Raw genomic sequence first — 23952 nt, 5'->3', positions numbered from 1 at the left:
AAAAATACACATGCAACTTTGAAAAATCTGTATCACTGAAATTAAAACAGTACTATAAGGCAATCTATACAAGGTTATTTATTGTAGCATATATGTTGTATAATCCCATTTCTATAAAGATAATCACAAAACAAATACAATATATATTTGTCATATGTTTGTATGAATAAGAAAAAGGAGTTGAGGATACACCAGACTATTACTATTACATTTGTAACTGAAGTGGGAGAGAGTGGATAATGTGAACGAGATAGTTTATTCAGACAGATTTAATTTTAAAATATCATTTTCCCTCAAAAATCTAATGACATTGCTGGTGAAGAATTATGTGTTCTTGTTTTTGTAGGCAGTCTAGTTTTTGTTTTTATCTTATTTTCTAGAAATGAATAGAATTCTACCTTTAAGTCTGAAATTACCCCAGGACTTGTCAAGAGGCAGGTCTTTTTTTTTTTTTTTTTTTTTTTAAGATTTTATTTATTTATTCATGAGAGACACAGAAAGAGGCAGAGACATAGGCAGAGGGAGAGACAGGCTCCCCAGAGGGAGCCTGCTGTGGGACTAGATCCCCTGACCCCAGGATCACTCCCTGACCCAGACCCTGGGATCAGATCTTGAACTGAAGGCAGATGTTCAACCACTGAGCCACCTAGGCGTTCCTCAAGAGGTTGTCTTTATTCATCCATTGAGCACTGATTGGGCCCTATTAGTCTGAAGATTGTTGCATTTCTTGAGCTCTGAAATTTTTTCTGTTGTGTCCTCCTCTATTCCCCTGAGTTTTGAGCTTTTTTCCTGTAATTTCTACTTGGTATAATTTGTGTATCTAAATTTCATGGGGTTGTTTTACTCCGTTTTTAAAAGTCTTTCTTCTATAAGAATACCTCATTTCATTAGCCATATCCACTTTGCTTTTCACCTCACCTACTGAGAGTTGTTTTGTTATTGTTGTGTAGTAATTTTTATTTCAAAGGTCTTTGTCATCCTCTTTCTTGCTCAGAGCATATTATACTTCTTTACATAAAACACAATAGTTTATAGATTTTGAAGATCTTAAAGTATATCTACTTTTTTTTATTTTAGTGATTAACTTATATTTTGGTAAACATCTAAATTTATATGTTTCAGTCACCTGTAAAATAATAAAAATACACTTAACACACTAATTTTAGCCATTTTCACAATATACCTCTCCCCACATTTAGCCTTTCAGAAAAACTTTTCTGATACGGTAAGTGAGTAGTAAACTTAGAGACCCTGTGCCTTACACTTGAATATTATGTAATGTGTGTCTGTATATATAGGATTCTATAGTCAAAATAACTTTAACTCTAAATTTTGATGTTATTACACCTTGACTTAACACTTCTTTTTGACAGAGAAAAGTCTGTTGATTGCGTTAGGGCACTTGGGTGGCTCATTTGATTAAGCATCTGCATTGGGCTCAGGTCCTGATCCTGGATTAGAGCCCTGTGTCAGGCTCCCTGCTTAGCAAGGAGTCTGCTTCTCCCACCTCCTCTGCCTCTCCCCCTCCTTGTGTACTCTAATGCACATGCTCTCTCTCTCCCCCAAATAAATGAATGAAAGAATGAAGTCTTTTTAAGTCTGTGGCTTTTCTGAGTGATGTTTTTGGTATAAAACCCTGTTTTTAGTTTTTTTTGTTTGTTTTGAGATTGCCATCTCTGTTCTTTCAGCAGCCCTTGTCTATGACTGTTCTAGTTTTTGGTTTTATCCACCTTGGTATGTCTCTGTTCTAGTTCACCTATTTTCGTTTCATTGGCATTTTATGAGAGCTGAGAATTCAATTCATGTCCTGATAGACCCTAAGGAATCAGAAACTCTTAAATCCCAAGTGGCTACTTCATGTCCTTTTTCTTTGGAGCACTCGATCAAACACTGTAATTTCCTTCTTTATTGCTTATTGAATAGTGTTTTACTGAAGCCCTGCTTTATCCCTGCAAGAATGTTATTCTTACAGCCCCACCAACTCTTAAGACATGTTTCTTCTTCTAATTCTTTAGCTTCTACCCATTTACTGCCCATTTATCCTGTCAATTATACCTTAGGTATGGATTAAGGTACCAGATATCTCCTCCCAGAATAAATTTCTCTTTATAAGGGCCACTTTTACCATTAGGGGCAGTGTACAAATTCATTGCCATCATTCCATAAATGAAACAAGCTAATGGGAAGGGTCATAGGGAATTAACATTTATTTAGTAATTACTAAATGCCACGCCCTATATAGATGCAATGGGATCTTATTTAATCCTCACAATACTTTTAGTAGATTTCATACTTACTTTATTGATGAAGCAACTAAAATTTAAGAATAGTTGAAGTAACTCCAAGGTGGAAGTTGTAGAACTATTTTTCAAACTCAGGCGTGTCTGCCACCAGAGTGATTCTCTTTGCATTAATGCACTACAAAAGTTAGCTAAAACTCAATTTTGCTGAGGCTTTTCTTATCCGTGGTATGTTATAGGACCTTCTACTTCCACTGAACTACAGAATGCATAATCCATATTATTCACTGGGGACATAATTTATTGCTGTTTACTGATAGTAGTTTTTTATACATATGTGTCCTATTTATAGTCTTTTTTAGTTAGATAGCAATACAGTAAGAAAAAAAAACTGCCAGCAATACTATTTGATTAATCTTAAGAATAATTAAAATGTTCCCTGAAATCTCAATTTTAAATATGCTTTAGTCACCTTTTATAAAAATAATATACTATTCATAACATTTTGTTGTTATAGATATTGGGTAAATTGGAAATCATGGGTTCTGTAAATTTCTTATTGCTCAGTATTGCTACTCTTGACCTTGCCATCTTTTTCTCTTCATATGAGTAAACATAGAAAGAAATTCTTTTAAGTCACACTTGTTTGAATAGAACTATGTACATTTGATTATTAATAAGCACTTGCATTTTCTAAACATTAAGTGCTGTTTTAACATTTTAGAAAAATTTTGTAATTGTTTATATTCACAATAAATATCTTTGGTTTTATAAATGAAACTCCAGAATTGAATATGTAATAAGGAAAACTTGTTAAGTCAGAAAAATGTCGTGGATGGTTTGTGATTTGCCATCACAAAAATACGTTCTTTTTAATTTTTTTTAAAGACACTGGCATAGGAGAGATTCATCTTCCTGCATATTTTGTATTAAGGAAAGCAGATTTCTTGTATTTAAATTTTTACCATCCTAAATAAAGATAATTGTAATGATTACTTCGGAATTTTTTTTAGAAGATAATTGTATTTGGGGGGCTGATTTTAGAGAAAGAAAAAAGCTAAGTGGAGCAAATGGTATCACCAAGAGTTCACATTTATTTATTTATTTTGATTTTTTTTTTAAATTCATATATTCATGAGAGACCCACAGACAGAGAGAGTGGCAGAGACACAGGCAGTGGGAGTCTATACCCGGTCTCCAGGATCATGCCCTGGGCTGAAGGTGGTACGAAACTGCTGAGCCACCCGGGCTGCCCAAGAGTTCACATTTAATGAAAATATTTTATTGAAAGTAAAACTTCTCCTTCTGTTTCATTTTTCTGGTTCTCAATGAGCATGTCAAACTTTCCCATCTATATATAAGCTTGAATTTACATAACAGAGTTTAAATGTACATAATACACAAAAGGCTAAGTACTCATTACAGGTTACTACAGAATTGCAAGGTTTTTTTTTTACAGTCTGAGCTGCTTTGAGTAAAATTAAATTCAGTGAAATTATTCTCAATGTCGTAATGTTCAAGTTGACTTCTCAGACATGAACAATTTTGTTTTTTGTAAAATAATATGTGATTACTAAATGACTTAATGGAACTTTTATAGTAAGAGTTTAATTTTATAAAATCTACAATTTTTTTTAACATACATACAGTCAAGTTTTGAATTTGAAATAAAATTATTAAGTATTAGAAGAAAACATTTGTTATGTTTCAGGCAGTCTTTTGAAGCCAAATTATCTCTTTAACTATTGTAAGGAATTTCTTCAAAGCCCAATTGTTTGCATTTGCAGAAATGTCACTAACTTTGATGTGCATACTCTAATGGACCTTGGTCCTGTGGAATCATACGTGGTTGGGGCAGAAGTTTCACTCGCAGCGCTTTGAACATTATTAGCTTTTAAATTCTTGAACAAATTCCTAGCTTTTCCTGAAAACCATTAGGCAAATAGACATCGGACATTGATGCTGATTTTGTGCTTAAAAACTTCCTTTGTCATATTTCCTTATCTCTTGCTGGTTGTCAGATGTATAGGCACAGTAGTTTCTTAATGGTGAAATCTCTTTGTTCTTCACAGTTACTTCAACTCTCACGCAGTTTATTGCATATGTGTATTTATGTTACCACTTTAGGTGTCTTATTATTTCTGTTTTTACTTCTAATATAATTACATTTGGTCTTCCTAGGACTTTTAACACTTGTACTTCTTTTGCATTTATTGGACACAATGGCTTAATGTTTATAAGATATCTCAAAACTAAGCCTAAAGAGCATACTCATCATATACTGAAGAACAGTAGGAGACTCAAAATAAAATAACAATTAATGGCGGTTCATACTCTGTTAGTGAAAAGCAGAGTTGACACAGTACCTCTGGAGTGTGAAACCGACAGTTCTAGGATTCATGTTAATTATACAATTATGGTCAAAAGTTTGGTCTGTTTGAAAAATCTGTAGAGGTTATCACTCATTTTAATGTTAAAAAACAAACCCACATGAATTGTTCTTGTTGAAGTCATGTGCGTATGTGTATCATTTATCCTACCAATGCTGTGATATCACTTACCTTTTTTTTTTGTTTAAGATTTTTTTATTTATTTGAGAGAGAGAGCATGAGAATGGGGCAGGGGGTGCACAGAGGGCCAAGCAGACTCACTGCTGAGTTGGGGAGCCTGATGCATGTGGCTTGCGGGTCTCCGCACTCGTGGGTCATCTGGTCTCCCCTCCCGCCAGGCAGAGTATTCTCCAGAGTGTCTTTCTTCATTTCTGTCCAGCACAGTTATAGGAGTCTCGTGTAACAGAGTTTCGGCCACTTTCCTTGAGGGAGTAATTCCACACACATACGCAGTTGGTTTCACAAAGTCTGCAGCATTACATGATGGATGCCATGTGGGGCAGAGAGCATTCCCTGGTTGGGCACTTGGCTCTTCAAACAACACAGCACAAGGCTCCTTAACTCCTTTACTCTCTTTTAATTCCTTCCTTTCTTTTTAATAATTAAATAAATTGAATTGCCCTAAAAAAAAAAAAAAATCCCAGAACCCAGAGATGGTGACCTGAGCTGAAGTCAGTTGCTTAACCGGTTGAGCCATCTAGGTGCCCCGATGATCATTTATCTTGTTCTATTTGAAAGCATAAACAACAAAACAAGCAGTTATTCCATGCTGAATATGACTTAGCATTCTCCTTTGGTTGCAGCTATAATTTATTGCCTTGCCTCTTTCAATTACAAAGTTCTTCATTAGGAAATTAGCCTTTGATTACTGAACATCCATTTGTTTTTCTATGACTGTTGCTTCTTACTATCGCATGATTTTTGTCAGATTGCTAGCGTTAGGCTTTTGTAGCTTCCTCACCACCTTTTGTCCATGTAGTTACCTGCTTCTTGAGCTGTGTCAGATTATATTAAGTATTTAGTATACTTGGCAGTAAGAATCACTTTGTATTATTACGTGTTTACCTTACTATTTGTAACATCTTCCTTTTAAGTAGTGAGGATGATTCATGGCATCAGGAACAAAAGTATTGGACAAGTTCAGTGTAATTTGATGGTAGGTGGTAAAATTACATAAAGATCATTAATTTGTAATGGCAGTGCTGCATGCTGCTGGCAAGAAAGCATATGTGCCCAATATATTCTTTATTTCTCTGTTCATTGTTTATCTATTTTCTACTTATTTGAACTCATTGAACTTTTTTTTTTTTTTTTTGTATTACCAATAGGAAAAAAACCTCTTTGTATGTGGTTTTCATAATGCAGATAGATAGTTCTGTGGCCTGAGTGTGTTAGTCATTTAGTGCCATACTTTCATTGTTCAAGAATCAGGTTATCAACATACCTAACTGAAAACTAATTGAAAGATTATTTCAAGCAATTATGAATTTAGAGAATCTTTTTAAAGTCCAATAGTGTAATTTTCACTTCCATTTTTAGTTCATTATTTCAAATAATGTTAAATGTTAATAATAGAATAACCAAACATTTAACATACATAGTAACATGTAAGAGAGGATGTTAGAAATCATCTTTCCAGTCTCCTGCCATATTACCTTCTGCAGTGTTCCTGACAATATTCCAACCTCCTGAGCCATTCAGTTTACTGTTGTATAAGACAATCCTTTGCAATATTCGGTGATTATTGTTTTTAATCTTGAGATGAAATCCATCTTTATGATTTAAACACATTGATCCTGTCTTTTTTTGTATGCCACGCCTTCAAACATTTGAAGATTATTCATTGTATTGGCTAATTATTAGGCTAAGCATACCAAGTTTTCTCTTCATTTTATCATGTGGCATGCTGGATAGTTAACCTTATGAATTTATGTATTTTTTAGTACTTCCACTTGATGACATCCAGAGTAGAATACTACCTGGATGGCATAGTTATATGCTCTTCACATGCATTACATACTAACTGAGGTTGGGGTATATATATTTGTACATTATGTATAGTATGTATAGTCTTAAATATCATAGTAAATGTAGATGTGGCATTTCAGTTAATTAAGATTTGTTTTGCAATTAGAATGACAGTTGTGAGTGTTTTTCTTTTCTTGACCCAATCTCATATATGACTAACTGAAGTTGTCATGTGTTCTGAAGGATAATTTAAATGAACATGGGGTTTGTGAAAATCTGGCAGATCTTCACTGTAACTCAGCTAGTGGGCAACTTTATAATTTATTTATAGCCGTGTAATATAGCTAATAATGAACTAATGTAAAATGAGGGCAAATTGTATTACATTTTTGTATGAAATTATACTACATGACAAAGGTTGGTATTATGTAATAAGTGCCCACAAAATATTAACCTACTTGCAATAAATACAATTAATAATGTACATAAAAGAATGAAATTAAGCTAATTTTCTATAAAAAAATTATTCATGAACAGAAAGTGGACAGCATAGATTTGATGACAGGAAGGTTGTATCTAATCTGAATTACTGAGTGACCTAGGAAGCTTGCTCAGAGGGATTACAGAATAATTATGTTAATATGCAATTATCACCTCATTTCTTCTGTAGTAACCTCAAGATGTAGTGTAGTGAGGGTGTTATAGCAAGTGCTGATAGTTTGCAAAAATACTGATGTTTGAAATTTCTAAGACAATAAGTCTAGCTTGAGGCATAAAAGTGATGATCTGTCATCTTGAAGACAGATCTGACCTTTGTACTATTTTTTTTTAATGCTCACAGTATATAACTACAGGCAGTTATAGCTGTAGAACTCATTATGATTTTCAAGAAACTGAAGTATGTTTTATGTAGATTTAAAGTTCCATTTGCAGCTTTTTATAAAGTGTGTGAATATTTTTAAAGAATATTTTAAAGTGCATTTAAAACAAAAATTCTGTGGTTATATGATTACATGGAGGAGGACATAGTAATAGTATCTAAGCATTTTATTAAAATATCCTAATAGGTATAGCAAATTCACTGAAATTTAAGAAGTCAAAGCATATGATAGAAGTTTATTTTAATTTTTTAATTTCCCTTTTTGAATTCCCTTAATAAATAATGTCTACCTTCAAATATGTCCCCTACTTATTTAAATTAACATAAACTAGCATTGATGGCTCTGTTACATATATTTGACAAAGATAGTTGGAAAAATTATTTGAAACAGTGTGAAATTAGCTAATAGATCAAATGCTTTCTTGCCTAGATGCTGCATAACCATCCATGAATGTAGGGAAATAATTCTTGATGTCAAAAATTCTAGATCCATTATTCACCGCAACAGATTTTGATGGTTCGGTGTTTGCATTATATCTTAATGCAGCAGCCATGAGTTTTGAATACTGTTAAGAAAAAATACATTTTGAACAGTTATTAGTTAAGATATACTCTGAAAATTAAACTGGAAAATTTTTTATATTGTTGCTAAAATACTAGCTTACTGAGTCACTTCTCATATCATACTTTTAAACTGATGAGGTAGATTTTTAATATTAATGTACTACTAATAATATTCTGAAAAAGAATAACTTCTGTTTTTGAGTAGAGATAATCATAAATTTGGGGGGCAAGAAAGGTATATTTCATTAGGTGTGAAGGAAAACTTTATTAAAGACTTCATTTTATATTTTAACAATATTTAATTTGATCTTTTGTTTTTCCTTCCGCTAGATGTGTTTTATAGATAAGATACGTCATGTACGTATATTTTTCATATGTTTTTGAGCAGAACATTTTGGTATCTTTAGAATGTGAACTTTTGGAAGGCTCACAGAAAGCAATTTTGGTAATGAGAATGCAATCCAAGCAGACATGATATTCTCATAGTTTGTCACCCTGCTGTTCAGGGGGTACCAATGAAGTTGCTTTAAATGGGAAGCGTCTGTTCCATCTCTGAACCTCTCACACCAGAACAGATGGGTGGAACATGGAACATAGAAGGTTTTACCTCTGAGGTGGTAACAGTGAAGCCACTCATTAACACTGAATTTACCACTTCGTTAGCAACATTGCTTCCTGTTGAGAAAAGCTAATACAGGCTTTCAAATTGAGCATATATTTGTCTGCCTCTGTGATTATAATAAGTAGGAACACGAAGTAAGTGTCTTTCAGGCTAGCTTTTTAAAAATTCTGTTGTCCGTTTCAGATTTATGAGATTCTTCCTATTTGGACACTTTACTTTTTTTGTATATGAGAAATGTCAGGAATGGATAATGGTATAGCATCAAGGTTTGCTTTTCTTTTCATTGACATTTGCACACTCTTCCCTAACACATGTTTATGTGCTGCCCATTTTTAACTTCTGTGTATGTGATGTAGAGACTCCCGCTGGGTGCTGCATTAGCACCATTTTGGGGTGATATCATTGAATATGATCTTATTGGATGTCTATTTTTATTACTGTGGAGGTTTGCCAATCTCAAAACAGAATTCTGAGGCCTATGAGGGGCAGAATAATTGTTAGTATAAATAATAATGCCAAAGACAGATATTTGTAGTATATATTTATAATATTTGTTGTATTAAAGAGCACATCTTATGGGAAGAGTAAGCTCATACATACAAGCACTTGTTCTAAGCTGTGAAATAACAAAGTAATTAGAAACAATTCCTTTATTCTTTAACTAGAATAAAGAGCTAACTTTTATTCTTTAACTACCATAAAATATTAGAAATAATTACCTATACTGAAAATATTTTCATTTCTAAATACCAGATTATGTTCCTGCTATCTTAAAATACTACTTGTTATACAGATTAAAAATCCTATGAAGGAACAATGGAAGACTTAATTCTCTTTTTTTAAAGATTTTTTATTTATTTATTCATAGAGAAAGAGAGAGAGGGAGAGAGGCAGAGATACACAGGCAGAGGGAGAAGCAGGCTCCATGCAGGGAGCCTAACGTGGGACTCGATCCCAGGTCCCCAGGATCACACCCAAGGCTGCAGGCGGCGCTAAACCACTGCTCCACTGGGGCAGCCCAGAAGACTTCATTCTTTATCAGAGAGCAGGAACCTAGTCTGTCTTGCTTACTGCTGGTATTCCTAATAATAAAACAGTGCCTGGCACATGGTAAGGGCTCAGTAAATATTTGGAGAATAAATAACTGTACTTGCTACCATGTACAAAAAAGAAGAGAAATAAGGAATTTTATGCCAGCACTTTGGATAGTCTATACCTAGGGTTGCCAAATAACAGATTCTTTAAATTGTACTTGAGGGGGCAGCCCCAGTGGCCCAGCAGTTTAGTGCCACCTTTAGCCCAGGGTGTGATCCTGGAGACCCGGGATCAAGTCCCACATTGGGCTCCCTGCATGGGGAGCCTGCTTCTCCCTCTGCCTCTCTCTCTCTCTCTCTGTCTCTCATAAATAAATAAATAAAATCATTTTTAAAAATAAAATAAATAAACTGTACTTGAGGATTATTGGATATTTTGAAGGTCTTGCTGTAATTGCTGAGTCAAAAAAGTCAGAACCATGATGGAATTTACACTATTTGAAGGGAGTCTACATTTCATAGTAAGAAAACTTTTTCCTCTTACACATTTTGCTTTGATTTTGCAGTTGTGTTTTTACTTGTTCAACATGTTAGTCCTTTATTCACCAAATACTGCTGAAGCACCTATGCCAAACACTGTGCTAGGTTCTAAAGACAAGAGCTTACATTCTTCCATAGAGACCGGCAATTCAGTATAATGTGGCCATTTCTAATGTTGCTGTTCCCTAGATGATTTGTATATATGCAATACGGAGTTGTTGCCTAGCACAAAGAAGAAAATTAACCTTTGAGATACTTTTAATGTCTTTTACATTTTTTAAAGTGTTTCCTCATTCTTGGAAAATTATTAGATCTTGATATAAAGAGTCGAATCACACTAATAAAAGTGTGTACTTTGAACTCTCCATACATTCTAATAGAATTTTTTCTTTCATGCCAATCTAAATTTTTTTTCTTCCATTTTCTAGACTAAATGTGTTAAATGGGCTTGCCAACAATATGGATGATTTGAAGATAAACACCGATATTACTGGTGCTAAAGAAGAACTCCTAGATAACAACAGTTTTATCTCAGACAAAGAGAGTGGAGTTCATAAACCAAAAGATTGTCAAACATCATTTCAGAAAAATAATACTCTCACTCTGCCTGAAGAACTGTCAAAGGACAAATCTGAAAAAGCCTTAAGTGGAGGCCAGTCTACTTTATTTATACATGCTGGTGCTCCTACTGTTTCTAGTGAAAACTTTATCTTGCCTAAAGGAGCTGCTGTTAATGGACCAGTTTCACACTCCTCCTTAGCTAAGACTTCCAGTATGAATAAAGGCAGTGTTTCATTAACCACTGGACAACCTGTGGATCAGCCAACAACAGAGTCTTGTTCAGCGTTGAAGGTGGCACCTGATCTTCAACTATCTACACCACAGAAAGCAAGTCAACATCAAGTTTTATTTTTGTTATCAGATGTAGCGCATGCTAAAAATCCAACCCATTCCATTAAAAAACTACCTACCTCTGCTTCCGTTGGTTGTGACATTCAGAATTCAGTAGGGAGTAGTATAAAGTCAGATAGCACTTTAATAAATCAAGTAGAGGTGGGTGAGGATAGTGATGATTTATTGGTAAAAGATGATTGTGTTGATACATTGACAGGAATTTCCTCAGGTACAGATGAATTTAGGTCAGAAAATGATACGAACTGGGATCCCCAAAAAGAGTTCATTCAGTTTCTTATGACTAATGAAGACACAGTGGATAAAGCTCCAGTTCACTCTAAAGTAGGTCTAGAAAAAAAGAGAAAGCGAAAAATGGATGTAAGCAAGATAACTCGTTATACTGAGGATTGCTTTAGTGATTCTAATTGTATACCCAATAAGTCAAAAATGCTAGAAGTAGACTTTCTGGAGCAGAATGAAGAACTACAAGCAATAGACTCACAGAAATATGCATTATCAAAAGTGAAGCCTGAATCAACTGATGAAGACTTGGAATCTGTGGATGCTTTTCAGCATCTAATTTATAACCCAGATAAGTGTGGAGAAGGCAGTTCACCCGTTCATACTAGCACTTTTCTTTCAAATACCTTAAAAAAGAAATGTGAAGAAAGTGATTCCGAGTCACCTGCTACTTTCAGCACCGAAGAGCCATCATTCTACCCCTGTACAAAGTGCAATGTGAATTTTAGGGAGAAAAAACACCTCCACAGGCATATGATGTATCATTTAGATGGGAATAGCCACTTTCGTCATCTTAATGTCCCAAGGCCATATGCTTGTAGAGAATGTGGACGGACATTTCGAGATCGTAACTCACTTCTAAAGCATATGATTATTCACCAAGAAAGAAGACAGAAGTTGATGGAGGAAATTCGTGAGTTGAAAGAACTTCAGGATGAAGGAAGAAGTGCACGATTACAGTGCCCTCAGTGTGTGTTTGGTACCAATTGCCCTAAAACATTTGTGCAACATGCTAAAACCCATGAAAAAGATAAAAGGTACTACTGCTGTGAAGAGTGTAACTTCATGGCTGTGACAGAAAATGAATTAGAATGCCATCGAGGCATTGCCCACGGAGCAGTGGTAAAATGCCCTATCGTCAATTCTGATGTAGCCCAGAGAAAAACGCAAAAAAAGACTTTCATGAAAGACTCTGTTGTAGGATCATCCAAAAAATCAGCCACCTATATATGTAAGATGTGTCCTTTTACTACTTCAGCCAGAAGTATTTTAAAAAAACACATGGAATACTTGCATTCATCATCATGTGTTGATTCATTTGGTAGTCCTCTTGGACTTGATAAACGAAAAAGTGACATTCTCGAAGAACCTATAGATATTGATGGCACTAAACCATTAATTAAACAACAGTCAGCCACATTTCCAAAGAATTCCGCTTTAAAACAAGATGTAAAGCGAACATTTGGATCATCTTCACAATCAAGTAATTTTTCCAAATTCCACAAGCGGCCACACAGAATACAAAAAGCTCGGAAAAGCATTGCCCAGTCAGGTGTAAATGTGTGCAATCAAAACAATTCTCACAAGACTGTTACGATTAAAAGCAGCTCTGACCAAAAACCTAAGTATTTCCATCAAGCAGCAAAAGAAAAATCTAATGCCAAGGCAAATAGCAACTATTTATATAGACACAAATATGAAAACTATAGGATGATCAAAAAATCAGGTGAATCGTATCCTCTACATTTCAAAAAAGAAGAAGCCAGCTCATTGAATTCTTTACATTTGTTCTCGTCATCAAGTAATTCTCACAACAATAGTTTCATTTCAGACTCTCAAAACTCTGATACCAAAAGGCCAGAAAGCTTCAAAGAACATAGACGTGTAGCTGTAAAGAGAGTAGTTAAGGAATCTAAGAAGGAAAGCTCTGTTGGAGGAGAAGACTTGGATAGCTATCCAGATTTCCTGCATAAAATGACAGTTGTTGTTTTGCAGAAACTTAATTCTGCTGAAAAGAAAGACAGCTATGAAACAGAAGATGAAAGTTCTTGGGATAATGTTGAGTTAGGTGACTACACTACACAGGCTATGGAAGATGAAACCTATAATGATATTAATCAAGAACATGTAAACTTATTCCCACTGTTTAAAAGCAAGGTGGAAAGTCAAGAGCCTGGAGAAAATGCTACTCTTAGTTATGATCAAAACGATGGCTTTTATTTTGAATATTATGAAGATGCTGGAACTAATAACTTTTTGCATGACATACATGATTCTCAGCATTTAGAAAATGCAGAAACTTCATTGTCAAAGCATAGTTCTGTTTTTCACTGGACTGATTTGTCTCTTGAGAAGAAATCATGTCCTTACTGCCCAGCAACATTTGAAACAGGTGTTGGGTTGTCAAATCATGTCCGAGGACATCTTCACAGAGCTGGATTAAGCTATGAAGCCCGCCATGTTGTATCACCAGAACAAATAGCCACAAGTGACAAAATGCAACATTTCAAAAGAACTGGTACAGGGACACCTGTTAAGCGAGTTAGAAAAGGTAAGTTTTCATGTAGATAATTTGGGTTAATATGTCTGTATTCAAATTCAAAGGATTTGAAGGTTTTGCTCAGATTTGGTCTTTATTAGAATCACATAACTTTATATTTCAGAGTTATTGGCTTTAAGATGATCACTTTATGAAAAATTCTGATGTTACTCTTAAAAAATTTTTTTTAGCTATAGAGAAGTCTGAAACCACTTCTGAACACACTTGTCAGCTCTGTGGTGGTTGGTTTGATACTAAAATTGGATTATCGAATCATGTTAGAGGCCATCTGAAAAGACTTGGAAAGACCAAATGGGATGCTCACAAATCTCCAATCTGTGTTTTGAATGAGATGATGCAAAATGAAGAAAAATATGAAAAAATCTTGAAAGCATTGAACAGTCGTCGTATTATTCCCAGACCATTTGTAGCTCAAAAACTTGCATCAAGTGATGACTTTCTATCTCAAAATGTTATACCTCTTGAAGCATACCGTAATGGCCTAAAGACTGAAGCTTTATCAGTGTCTGCATCAGAAGAAGAAGGGCTGAGTTTCTTAAATGAATATGATGAAACAAAACCAGAACTACCCAGTGGAAAAAAGAATCAGTCTCTTACACTGATAGAACTACTTAAAAATAAAAGGATGGGAGAAGAAAGGAATTCTACTATTTCTCCTCAAAAAATTCATAATCAAACTGCAAGAAAGAGATTTGTTCAGAAGTGTGTTCTTCCATTAAGTGAAGACAGTCCCTTGATGTATCAACCACAAAGAATGGATTTGACTATGCACTCAGGTAAGAGGATGTCTATGACTGTCGTCTAGAATTTAAATACAGTTATGCTTATTGTTACAGAATATTTGTAGAAAATACTTTCTTAGAATCTTTTTACTTAAGCTGCTTTTTTTGCAGAGCAGAGATTGGTTATACTGTCATTTCTATATAAATCATCAGTTGATGCTCATCAGCACTGAATTCTCTGTGCCTCATTTCTTGGTCAGAATGTAAGGTGAGAACAAAAAAAGTAGATCTGTAAAATAAAATTTGCTGTGGCTGGGGGATGGTCCTATGGATGGGAGGTTGACGTTGTTCAAAAGCATAGCATTACTGAAATGGCGAACCTGTCCTATATTTGCCAGTGCTCCAAGGTGATAATGTTTTCAAGATATAGCTGTTGGTTTTCCTTCTGCTTAAGTCAAATGAATAAACAAACAAATAGACTCTTTAAACTGAATGGATTGGTGTCTGTTGTGTGTTGTGATTAACCCAAAAAAACTTCTCCTTCTCCAATTCCTCACTGTATTGTGGGATAGTTTGGTTTTGGAGAACTGTTGTGAGTATAAAACATTTGTTTGGGGTTTTAGATTTTACAGTGGTGGTCTAAAGGAACAGAACGGATGGTTTAGGTTAGTGCTTGTGCACCAATAGTTTTTCCTTTTCAAAAGAATTGTTTGTGTATGTTGGCAAATGAGGTAGCAAATAAAATAGCCAAACTGTATTTGTTATTGCTAAGTCTGATTTATACTTTTAGACTCGAAGAATTTTAAGTGGCTTTGTAGGTTTCTTTTGGAGGTTAAGAATGTTGAGGATGAACTTAGATGGTCTCATAATTTTAGCCCCAAGTCCAATGTGTCTAAGGTAAAACTAACTGGTCAGGGGAATTCATAATGAATAAAATTACTTCAGTGTTGACTTGTTTATTTTGGCAGACATTGGGATAGCCCAGATATTTATATGCAGTTTTGATTTAAGGAAAGATTACACTGTGTTGTGAGTGATCTGAAAAACTTTCTTGTATGGGTTTCTGGTAAATAGGTTCTTTTGTATGAAGAGAGTCTTTGAAAGTCAAATCTTCAACATTTTTTTCAAAAGAATAAAATGTAAGAAAGGTGTGTTAGCTATGTTGACTAAAGTTTAGTACACTTGAGAGATGGAAAGTGTATTTGTGGCTGAATGTCATTGTTGGAGAAACCAACTGAAAGGAGTTTGAGGAGTGAAGATTGTCTTAGAAGTTAGGAGTTTCTTACTGTTTCAACATGTTTTCTTTCCTGTGATGACTAAGATGTTAGCTTGTTGATCATTTATTTAGCACAAAGATTTTAGTAAAAAACTTCAAATCATTAACTTTCATTATTGATTGCGCATTCAGAGTAATGAACATAAAATGCCCTGAATAAAATGTTGTGTCTAACAGCTGCTCAATGGTGTGTTTTACCACCTTTTCTCCCAGCCTTCATCAGAAAACCTAATTTAGTATTGAGCCTTTTACGGTTTTGTGGGTAAAACACTTTAATTACCACTTTGTCAACTAGACTTTTTAATTCTTTTTATTGGTAATGTTGTAAGCTTTGAAACTTCTCAACTGAACTGTGCTCTTCAAATCACAGGATTGTATTTTAGGTTTAGGAAATGATCTGCGTAACACAGAAATCTGCAAGAAAGTGATAATAGGTGTTAAATCCAGAGGAGCTCAGAGGTTCAAGGCACTCCTCTTCCACATTTCCAAAGAGCATGGGTTGGCTCTAAATACTAACAGCAAACTAATATTAGTTAACTTAATTCCCCCTCCTTATTTTAAGTTAAGCTAATTCAATGAACGTTTTTTTTTTTTTTTTTAAACCATCCTTATTGTGGTACTTTTCTTCACGCTTTTAGCTAAGAAAATTTCACTTTTTGAAGTGAGAACTGGATTATAGTTTTCTTTTGAATGATAGGTATGCCTGTGAAGCTTAGAACATGTGTGCATTGCAATACGACGTTTACAAGTGCTGTTAGCCTGTCCAACCACTTACGCGCTTATGCACGAAAGAAGAGTGCTGGACTTTTGACTGGTACAGGTATGTTTGAACAGATAACACAGCAAGTCTGCTTGATACAGTACACTTTTTTTCTCACCAGACTGGTGCTAATTCAGATGATATTTATAGCTTCCTTTGGTAAGCACAGTTGAGTCTGAATATACATTAAATTTCAGCAACTTGTAAACTGTTAGATACAATTTTAAGCAAGTTATTCTTTTTCATTTGGCTCTTACTGACTTGATTTGGGGGAAAAAAAAGCCAATAGAGGTGTAGAACTTTTGAATCTACATAATTCCCATTGATTTTTAAATTATACTATTTTTGATTTTTAAATTTATTTTTGTTGGTAGATTCCAGTAAGGCACCTCTCTTTGGTTAAAAAAAAAAAAAAAAAAAAAAAAGATTGTAGTTCTAGCTTGAGGAAATGCTTTATTAGGAAAGGAAATTATTGTGAAATTTCAAATATGTAGCTTGATTAGAAAACTAAGCAAAACTAAGGAATTTTCATTGGTTTATAGATCAAATCTTTAAAGGGATAAGCCTTAATAATGGCCCATGTTGATAACTGAATAGATTTTTCTTTTAATGCTCCTAAACTATGTTTAGGATTAATAAATATAGCCAAGCACATAAATGTTAGCATGCACATTTCTGTGTTATTTTTGGTTGGTTAGCCCAACCTTGCAGATACCTCTTCATATTGCTAGCCTGTGAAAAATTTAATTAGTTTACTCACATGTAATACTGCTCCTTACCCTACAAATGCCTTGCTCTTTTCATTTGTAGCCTTTCAAGCTGCCCTGCTTAAGAAATCCCATTTCTCTCACTTCTTGAAATATACTCTTTTCTAAATATATCTACATAAATTCTTTTGCCTAAATTTCTCCTTCCAGTCTTTTTATTTCCCTTACTCTTTTAGATCACTGTCTTCTGCTTTCTTCTGGTTGTTGTTTTCCCAACTTTTTTGTTCTTCCTCATGTCTTCCTATGGCTTACATCCAATATGTTCTTGCTACCAAAGAAACACTTGTATTCATACTAATGTCTTTCTTTCTTCTGCTTCTTTGCTTTATCCTTTGACTTGGTATACAAATGACCAGGGATGACTGTTGACTATATTAAAGGGAGAAAAATAGAGCAAGTTTTATTTTACTGAATTAGTAACCTCTTACCTGTGGGGTTTTAGTTTTTATGATATTACTCCTACCTTCATCAGACTTGGAAGGTGATTGCAGACATTAGAAGCAGGGAGGCACCAAGAAGAAAAAACTATAGGAACAGAAATTTATCATTGTTATCATAATCACTAACTTATATTGAATAATGACTATGTGTCCAGCACTGTGCTGTGCAGTTTGCATGCATAACATCTAACCTTCACAACCACCGAATGAGTTGTAGGTACAATAATTCTCTCAATTTTACAGGACACTGGGGCCTAGAGAATTTAAGCAAGTTACCCAAATTTATGTAGTTATTAAAGTTGAGAAATCACTATCTTATGCTAGATATTTGTAATCACTATTGTCTGCCACGTACAGAAAAAACAGTTGGAAATCCTAAAATGAAGTTAAAGGTGGGGAGCATTCTGGTAAAGACTGAATAAATAAATATTGAGTCTTACAAAGAACAGGGACCCAAGAAGCAGACCTGGATTAGATTTTGCAGGATTTAAAAAAAATGTTTCAATCTGACAATTCAGACAAATAATTACAAATACTCAAAAAGGCACATCTCCCAGTACAGATTTTGTAGGTCATTAATAAATGGTTTTACTTCATCTGAAAATCTTTCAAAATGTAGGATTAATTATAAATAACTGGTCGTAACCCTCCACTGACCAAGGGTTCATCCTAATGAACACTTTATTATCTTAAAAATTTCACTATTAAGGAGAAAAAGTAATACAGGATCAGTGGGGATACATTTCTTTGGGCATCAAGAATAAAAGTGGCTATTACTTTTTAAATACCTTAAATACCAACCAAAATGCCAGAAGTGTTAGAAAACATAAAGTGTGTGTTTGGCAAAGAGAAGGGAAATGAAAAGCTGAAGAAAGTCTAGGATGGTATTTTCCACAGCCCATACTCACTTTTTTTCCCCTATACCCACTTTTAAAAAAAATTGAAAACTCATGTACCTTTTCTTAGAAATTCTGAAACTTTTCCCTGATTTTTGAAAGCTTCTTGACCAGTAGAGCTACATGGAAGATGTCTTTGGTGCTTACTTATGCTAACTAAGAAGTTTTTAAAATCAGCTTTATTAATATTTTTTGTTTTCCAAATGGGACATTCTATATTATCTTTATAAGCTCCACATGCCTATTTTCTTCCCCCATTTGAGTTTCAGTGGTGTAAGTCAATGGTCCCAACCTATAGTTTCTGGAAGGGGATTCATCAGTTCATATGAATAACAAGCATTATATTTCAAGAATATGTAGATGTTGTTTTGATTAAAAAAATAATAGAAAAATCCTTTTTAAAAAACTTTACCTTAATCCAAATAGATCACAAAACTGGAACAATGTAAAGGGAAAGTAGGTAGGACTAAAGCCTTCGTAAGAATGTCTGATACCTGTTTCCTAATTCAGGTAGTCTTCATTCATGTAGATTTTATTTATTTTGAAGAAAAAGCTTAGATATCCCTAGAGTAAATGCTAAACGTGGGCTTGGTTACCTGTGATAGAATAAACCCCCATGCCTTTTTAGAAGTTACTAGTTCCTGGCCTCTTTTGTGAGAACTAGCAGTCTTCTGAGGGAGAGAAATATTCTAGCTGCCCTGAATCAACCAAAAAGGATGCTCCTCTGCCTCCACAAATAGCTATTTACTGGTGACTCATATAATTCTAATGTGATAGTTCTCAATCTTTTTTGGGTCATTGACCCAGGTGCCTCCCAAAATATTTTTACATGCAAATACATGTGGGAGAAGGCTTCATTTCATTCCAGAACAAAGCAGGATTATTGTTATTCTACACTAATAGACGCACCACCATCATAATTAATAAATAGCTTCCAATGAGAAAAAGAGAAGTTAAAAATTGTTACTAGAGTCTTTCAGTCAATACCGCCAATGCAATATCTACATTCTTTTTTTAGTAAAGTCAGTGTTTTATTTTTTTACCATCCACTTTTAAATGGAATAGTAGATTGTGTGTTACTTTTAATAGGGTCCTTTGCCTGTTTTCAGCTTTAATGATATAATTGGCCAGAGAGGCTTGCAACAACAAGTGCTAATGAATGTGTAACACAGTGCCAGGTGCTGAGTGGGTATATAAGCCACCAGGAAAGTAATTCTTACATTGTGGAAAGTGCTATAGGAACACTTTTCTCCTGTGGTGGAAAGAAAAAAATAGTATTGTGAAAGCTTCTCAAGATGCATTAAATTATCTGTCTTTTCATGAGTGTCTCTGCAGTGTCTTTTAAAACATTATTATAATATTGCATTTTGAGGAAATTGCCTGCTCTTATAGCGATTCATTCAACTTGAAAGAGTACAAACAAAATATTTTTATCTTCTTATTGTGATTAAAGGAGTTAACTAGCATCTAGTTAAAGCAAATACCTGGATGATTACTCTAGACTAGGCTATATGGAGGATACATGAAAAGTATGAAACATTTCCCTGTCATCAAAGAACTTGGGAAAGCATTTTTGGCAACACATACAAAACTGTCCAAATTAGAGAACTATGCAAGATAGTACACAAGTAAATGGAAGTAAAGCATAAGTGCTGTAGGAGATAAAGGTATTTATTTTAGTCTAGGCCTTTTGAGGGGAGCTGGGAAATAAGTTGTGTTCTTTTTTCCTGCTGCTCTTACAGCTTGTCTCATTATTAAATAGAGCCTTAAAGAGAATGAAAAAGGAAAAGAGTAGTTCATGCTCCTGTGTCTCTTGTCATTATGTTTAAAATGAGAAAGAAAAAAACTGGTAGTCAAAATTTTCATTCATTAAACAAAATTTTTAGTTATTATATCCATATACCAGGACAATGCTAACTAGCTGAGGCTGTAAAGAGCCTGCACATCAGCTGCACACACACATTCACGATCTTGTGGGATGAGTACAAGTGTACCACTATGGAAAACTTCATAAGGTTCCAGCTAGACCCTGAACTTGCAGAATGAGTAGTTTTAGGAAGAAGAGACAATGTAGAACATTCTAGGCAGAAAGAAAGACATAGTTTAGGCACAAAGGGATGAAACTTCTAGTTCAAGAGGTACTGGGAGATTGAATGGCAGGTCTTTGGGAAAATAGTAATGCCTGAAAGGTGGGGTTGATGCTTTGAATGCTTGCAAAAAAATTTAGGAAATCATTGAAGAAATTTTTTTAGATAAGGGAATAATGTGGCCAAACCTGTATTTTAAAAAGATGGGCTTACCCATCTTTTTATTTTCAAATAAAATGAAAGATGGGTTTCTGTGCTTTTTTTGCCATTACTTATCTCTGTAGTACTGTTCTTCATTAAAAGTATATATCTGTATATATTCATCTTCACAGATGTATCATTATTCTGCATTAGCACAGCAATAAATTGTTCAAGCTGAATAAATTTTCCAGGTAATTGAAGACTAGTGTCACACGTGATTTTATCCTAACCATTTTGATAGTAATGTTTCTAAGATATTGTTCTAATTTCTACCTTGTGAAACTAGACTGAATATAATTTAATCATTTGATAAGTAAGAGTCACCCTTATGGATACTAAGTGTTTTATTATGCCAGCAAAAATGGACTATTTGCCCATAATACTAAAAATTGATTGGCTGATTTATTCACTAATTCAACCAGCAATTTTTTTCAGCTCCTGCTTTGGTTTATGCATTGTGCTAAATACTGCAGAGATAAATTGGATCTTACGGTAGAAGTACATAATACATAACTGTAATACAAGACAAATTGTTAAGTGCTGTTGGAGAGGTACACCTCTCCTCATGAAATTCTGTGAAAGTCTAGAGGAGGGGAAATGTACTTGGAGCTGGACCAGGACCCAGCAAGGCTTTTAGAAGTAATATTTGATTTGGACCCTGAGAATAGCTAATTGAAATGGAAGTAGGAATCAGGGATAGGAAGAAGCATACCTATAGGAAGGAGCAACTTGGGACAGTGGGCAGTTTATGAAAACATGAGTTAAGTAGGAGATGGAGGAGTAGAGAGGATATGGAATGCTAATGCGTGGTGATGGGATTAACTTTGTAGTGAGGAACAAGTGAAGATTTTCTTTTAAAGAATTTGAGAAAAGTTAAAGAATTTACTGTAGAGGTGGAGAAATTGTAGGTAAGGTCATTTTAGGAGTCCTGAACCAGGGCAATGTCAATGTAAAGAAAAGATAATAAGTGTACAGATAATACTATGGGAGTAAAATAAGCAGAATTTGGCAGATTAAAGGTAGAAGAGTAAGAGGACAGAGACAGATAGCTCAGGTTTTAAATCTTGTTATTAGGAGGATGGTTGTACAGTCAGTATAGTTTATGAATCTTCTACCATGGTGTTTCCTAAGAAAACGGTAGGCTTTATTACTTATCCAGCAGCACATCATCATCTAGCTATTCACTGTAACAAAGCAAAAAACCACACTTATTCAATCAGTAAGTCTGTATTTAGAAGAATGGAACACTGAAGAGTTTTGTACCATTGTAGCACAAAATATTTATATTTTATGATGCCTGCTTTTGATGTCACTAGTTTTAAAATTTAGGAATTCTATTTGGTTGGTAATCTTTTCTGATCAACCACCTGTTTTTCATAAAAATCTTAACTAGTCCCCTACCATTGCTGTTGGTTCTGTTACTAATTGTCTGAGTTTTTCTTTTTATATCTTTTTTTTTTAACCCAGATATTTATATGCTTGGAGTTTCTAACATGTCTAATATCTTTATATCCTTTGTTCTGATGTTTTCTTTTTGCTCTGGTTCCTATTCTAACATGAATTTTTTAATGCTGTTTATGATCTGGATTAAGATATAGTTAGGCCTTACAGTAACAAGGCATGTTCTGGCTGGGGCTAACTTGTAGGTAATCTGCACTAAATGACTTTATGGAAATAATAAAACAATACACAGACTTTGTTTTTTGGAAGTTAGGGTGAGAGGATTGGTTTTTGGAGACTGCTGGTTCCTCATGTATGTAAGAAGTAGAAAAATAGTAGTCACTGTTTTTTGTTGTGTCTGGAATTTGAGGAATAAGGTTAATTTTTGTTGTGTAGCGGTTAGAACATATTTAATTGTGGCCTTAGCTGGAAGTTAGTTCAAAGCAGAAGATGCCTGTCAGCGCCATGTTTGATTATAGTTTGGATTTTGGCTGGAATGTGTAAACACTTCAAAATTATAAAAAAAAAAATCAGATTTATTGGGATTTGTGCATTTGTGACCTTTAGATGTACTGTTACAATTCTTGTGCGCCCTATGTAAGTTGAACATGACTATATTAAAGGTAATTTAATGGCAATATTAAAGTGAGGTGGTTTCCTTACCTAATTGTATAATCAGAAACATTTATTTAATTACTCCTACTAAATATGAAATGATATTTTGGAAATATTGAGACTTTTAGGTGTCAGGGAGTGTGATTATATGCAAGTAATTCTAAACAAAAGTGATTCATAGCAGATTAGTTACGTATTTTAATGTTTATTACAATTTTATATATGTATTAGTTTTGGAAAAATGATATTGGTAAGTGCATATTTTGCTTTAGTAAAACAGCATGCAAGTTCAACCCACCTTAAGGAGAAATTTTAAGTATTTTTTCTTAACCTGTTACCACAGAGAAATAATATATTTGCTATCCTTATTAACTCTTAACTGACCAGTCAACAACTTGTAGCCAGGGTATTGTTAGCTTTTGACAAGCTGGAAAAACTAATCTGCCTCCAATTTTTTGGTTGATAAAAATCTTTGATAAAGTATCATAGTTATGTTTAACTTTTCCTTTGACACCTTAGTGGAATATTACTCAGAATATTCTTTTACTGATATCCCCTCTACTTTAAAATAGCAGAGACTTAGACTTCTACAAATTGAATATACCTTTTTTCCTCCTAGGTAGAACTAAGTTTAAATAAAGGGTAAGTTCATTTGCTTGAACTCATTCTCTGTACAAAGGATAGAAGGCTCTTCCTACCCTTAATATAACCCTTTATTTGTAGGACAGACTCAAGCTACCTGTCTCTTCTAGACTAATACTTTAAGCAATAAGCCTCATACTTACTGCAAAGGAAATCTGCTTTTCAAATATTTTGCATTCCATCCTCCTCTAGGTAAAATGTTCAATCATACAGAATCTAATTAACTTTGCCACGATTGTTCTGTGATTCTGGGTTAGTTATTACTTTTAGTCATTGAGAATGGAAACTCTAAAAATTGATGAAAGTACCTTAGGCTACTGAAAAAATATCCAATTTTGGAGTGAAAATATCAAGAGAAAATAATGGTGAAAGTATACTTCTGAGGTTGCTAAT

At 34.2% G+C, this 23952-nt stretch overlaps 1 protein-coding gene and 1 long non-coding RNA gene across 31 annotated transcripts in view; one reads left to right on the top strand and one right to left on the bottom strand.

The window, feature by feature from the left end:
* Positions 1-23952, top strand: part of ZNF644 (zinc finger protein 644) — a 175029-nt gene that overhangs the window by 75667 nt on the left and 75410 nt on the right. For 17 of the 28 annotated variants that reach the window (XR_012035043.1, XR_012035042.1, XR_012035041.1 and 14 more), the window contains 3 exons: positions 10667-13704; positions 13884-14489; positions 16409-16531. The exons of 4 other annotated variants lie outside the window; for them this stretch is intronic. Coding sequence is in view for 19 of the 24 variants with exons in the window: in XM_072834424.1 (XP_072690525.1) it covers positions 10667-13704; positions 13884-14489; positions 16409-16531 (3767 nt within the window). In the remaining 5 variants the exon portion in view is untranslated. Of the gene's footprint in view, positions 1-8687; positions 8799-10666; positions 13705-13883; positions 14490-14603; positions 14704-16408; positions 16532-23952 lie in introns of those variants that run through there. 7 more of the 28 variants (XR_012035047.1, XM_072834439.1, XM_072834437.1 and 4 more) reach the window with 5 other exon arrangements.
* Positions 446-23952, bottom strand: part of LOC140637936 (uncharacterized) — a 77101-nt gene continuing 53594 nt past the window's right edge. For 2 of the 3 annotated variants that reach the window (XR_012035051.1, XR_012035050.1), the window contains 5 exons: positions 17702-17763; positions 17407-17607; positions 11210-11480; positions 7905-8044; positions 446-5357 (listed from right to left, as the gene is read on the bottom strand). This is a non-coding gene — a long non-coding RNA (uncharacterized lncRNA). The remainder of the gene's footprint in view (positions 5358-7904; positions 8045-11209; positions 11481-17406; positions 17608-17701; positions 17764-23952) is intronic. The other variant, XR_012035052.1, reaches the window with a different exon arrangement.

Source organism: Canis lupus, chromosome 8 (assembly GCF_048164855.1).
Source record: "Canis lupus baileyi chromosome 8, mCanLup2.hap1, whole genome shotgun sequence".
NCBI classification, from domain to species: Eukaryota; Metazoa; Chordata; class Mammalia; order Carnivora; family Canidae; genus Canis; species Canis lupus.
This window is presented reverse-complemented; position numbering and strand designations above follow the sequence as displayed.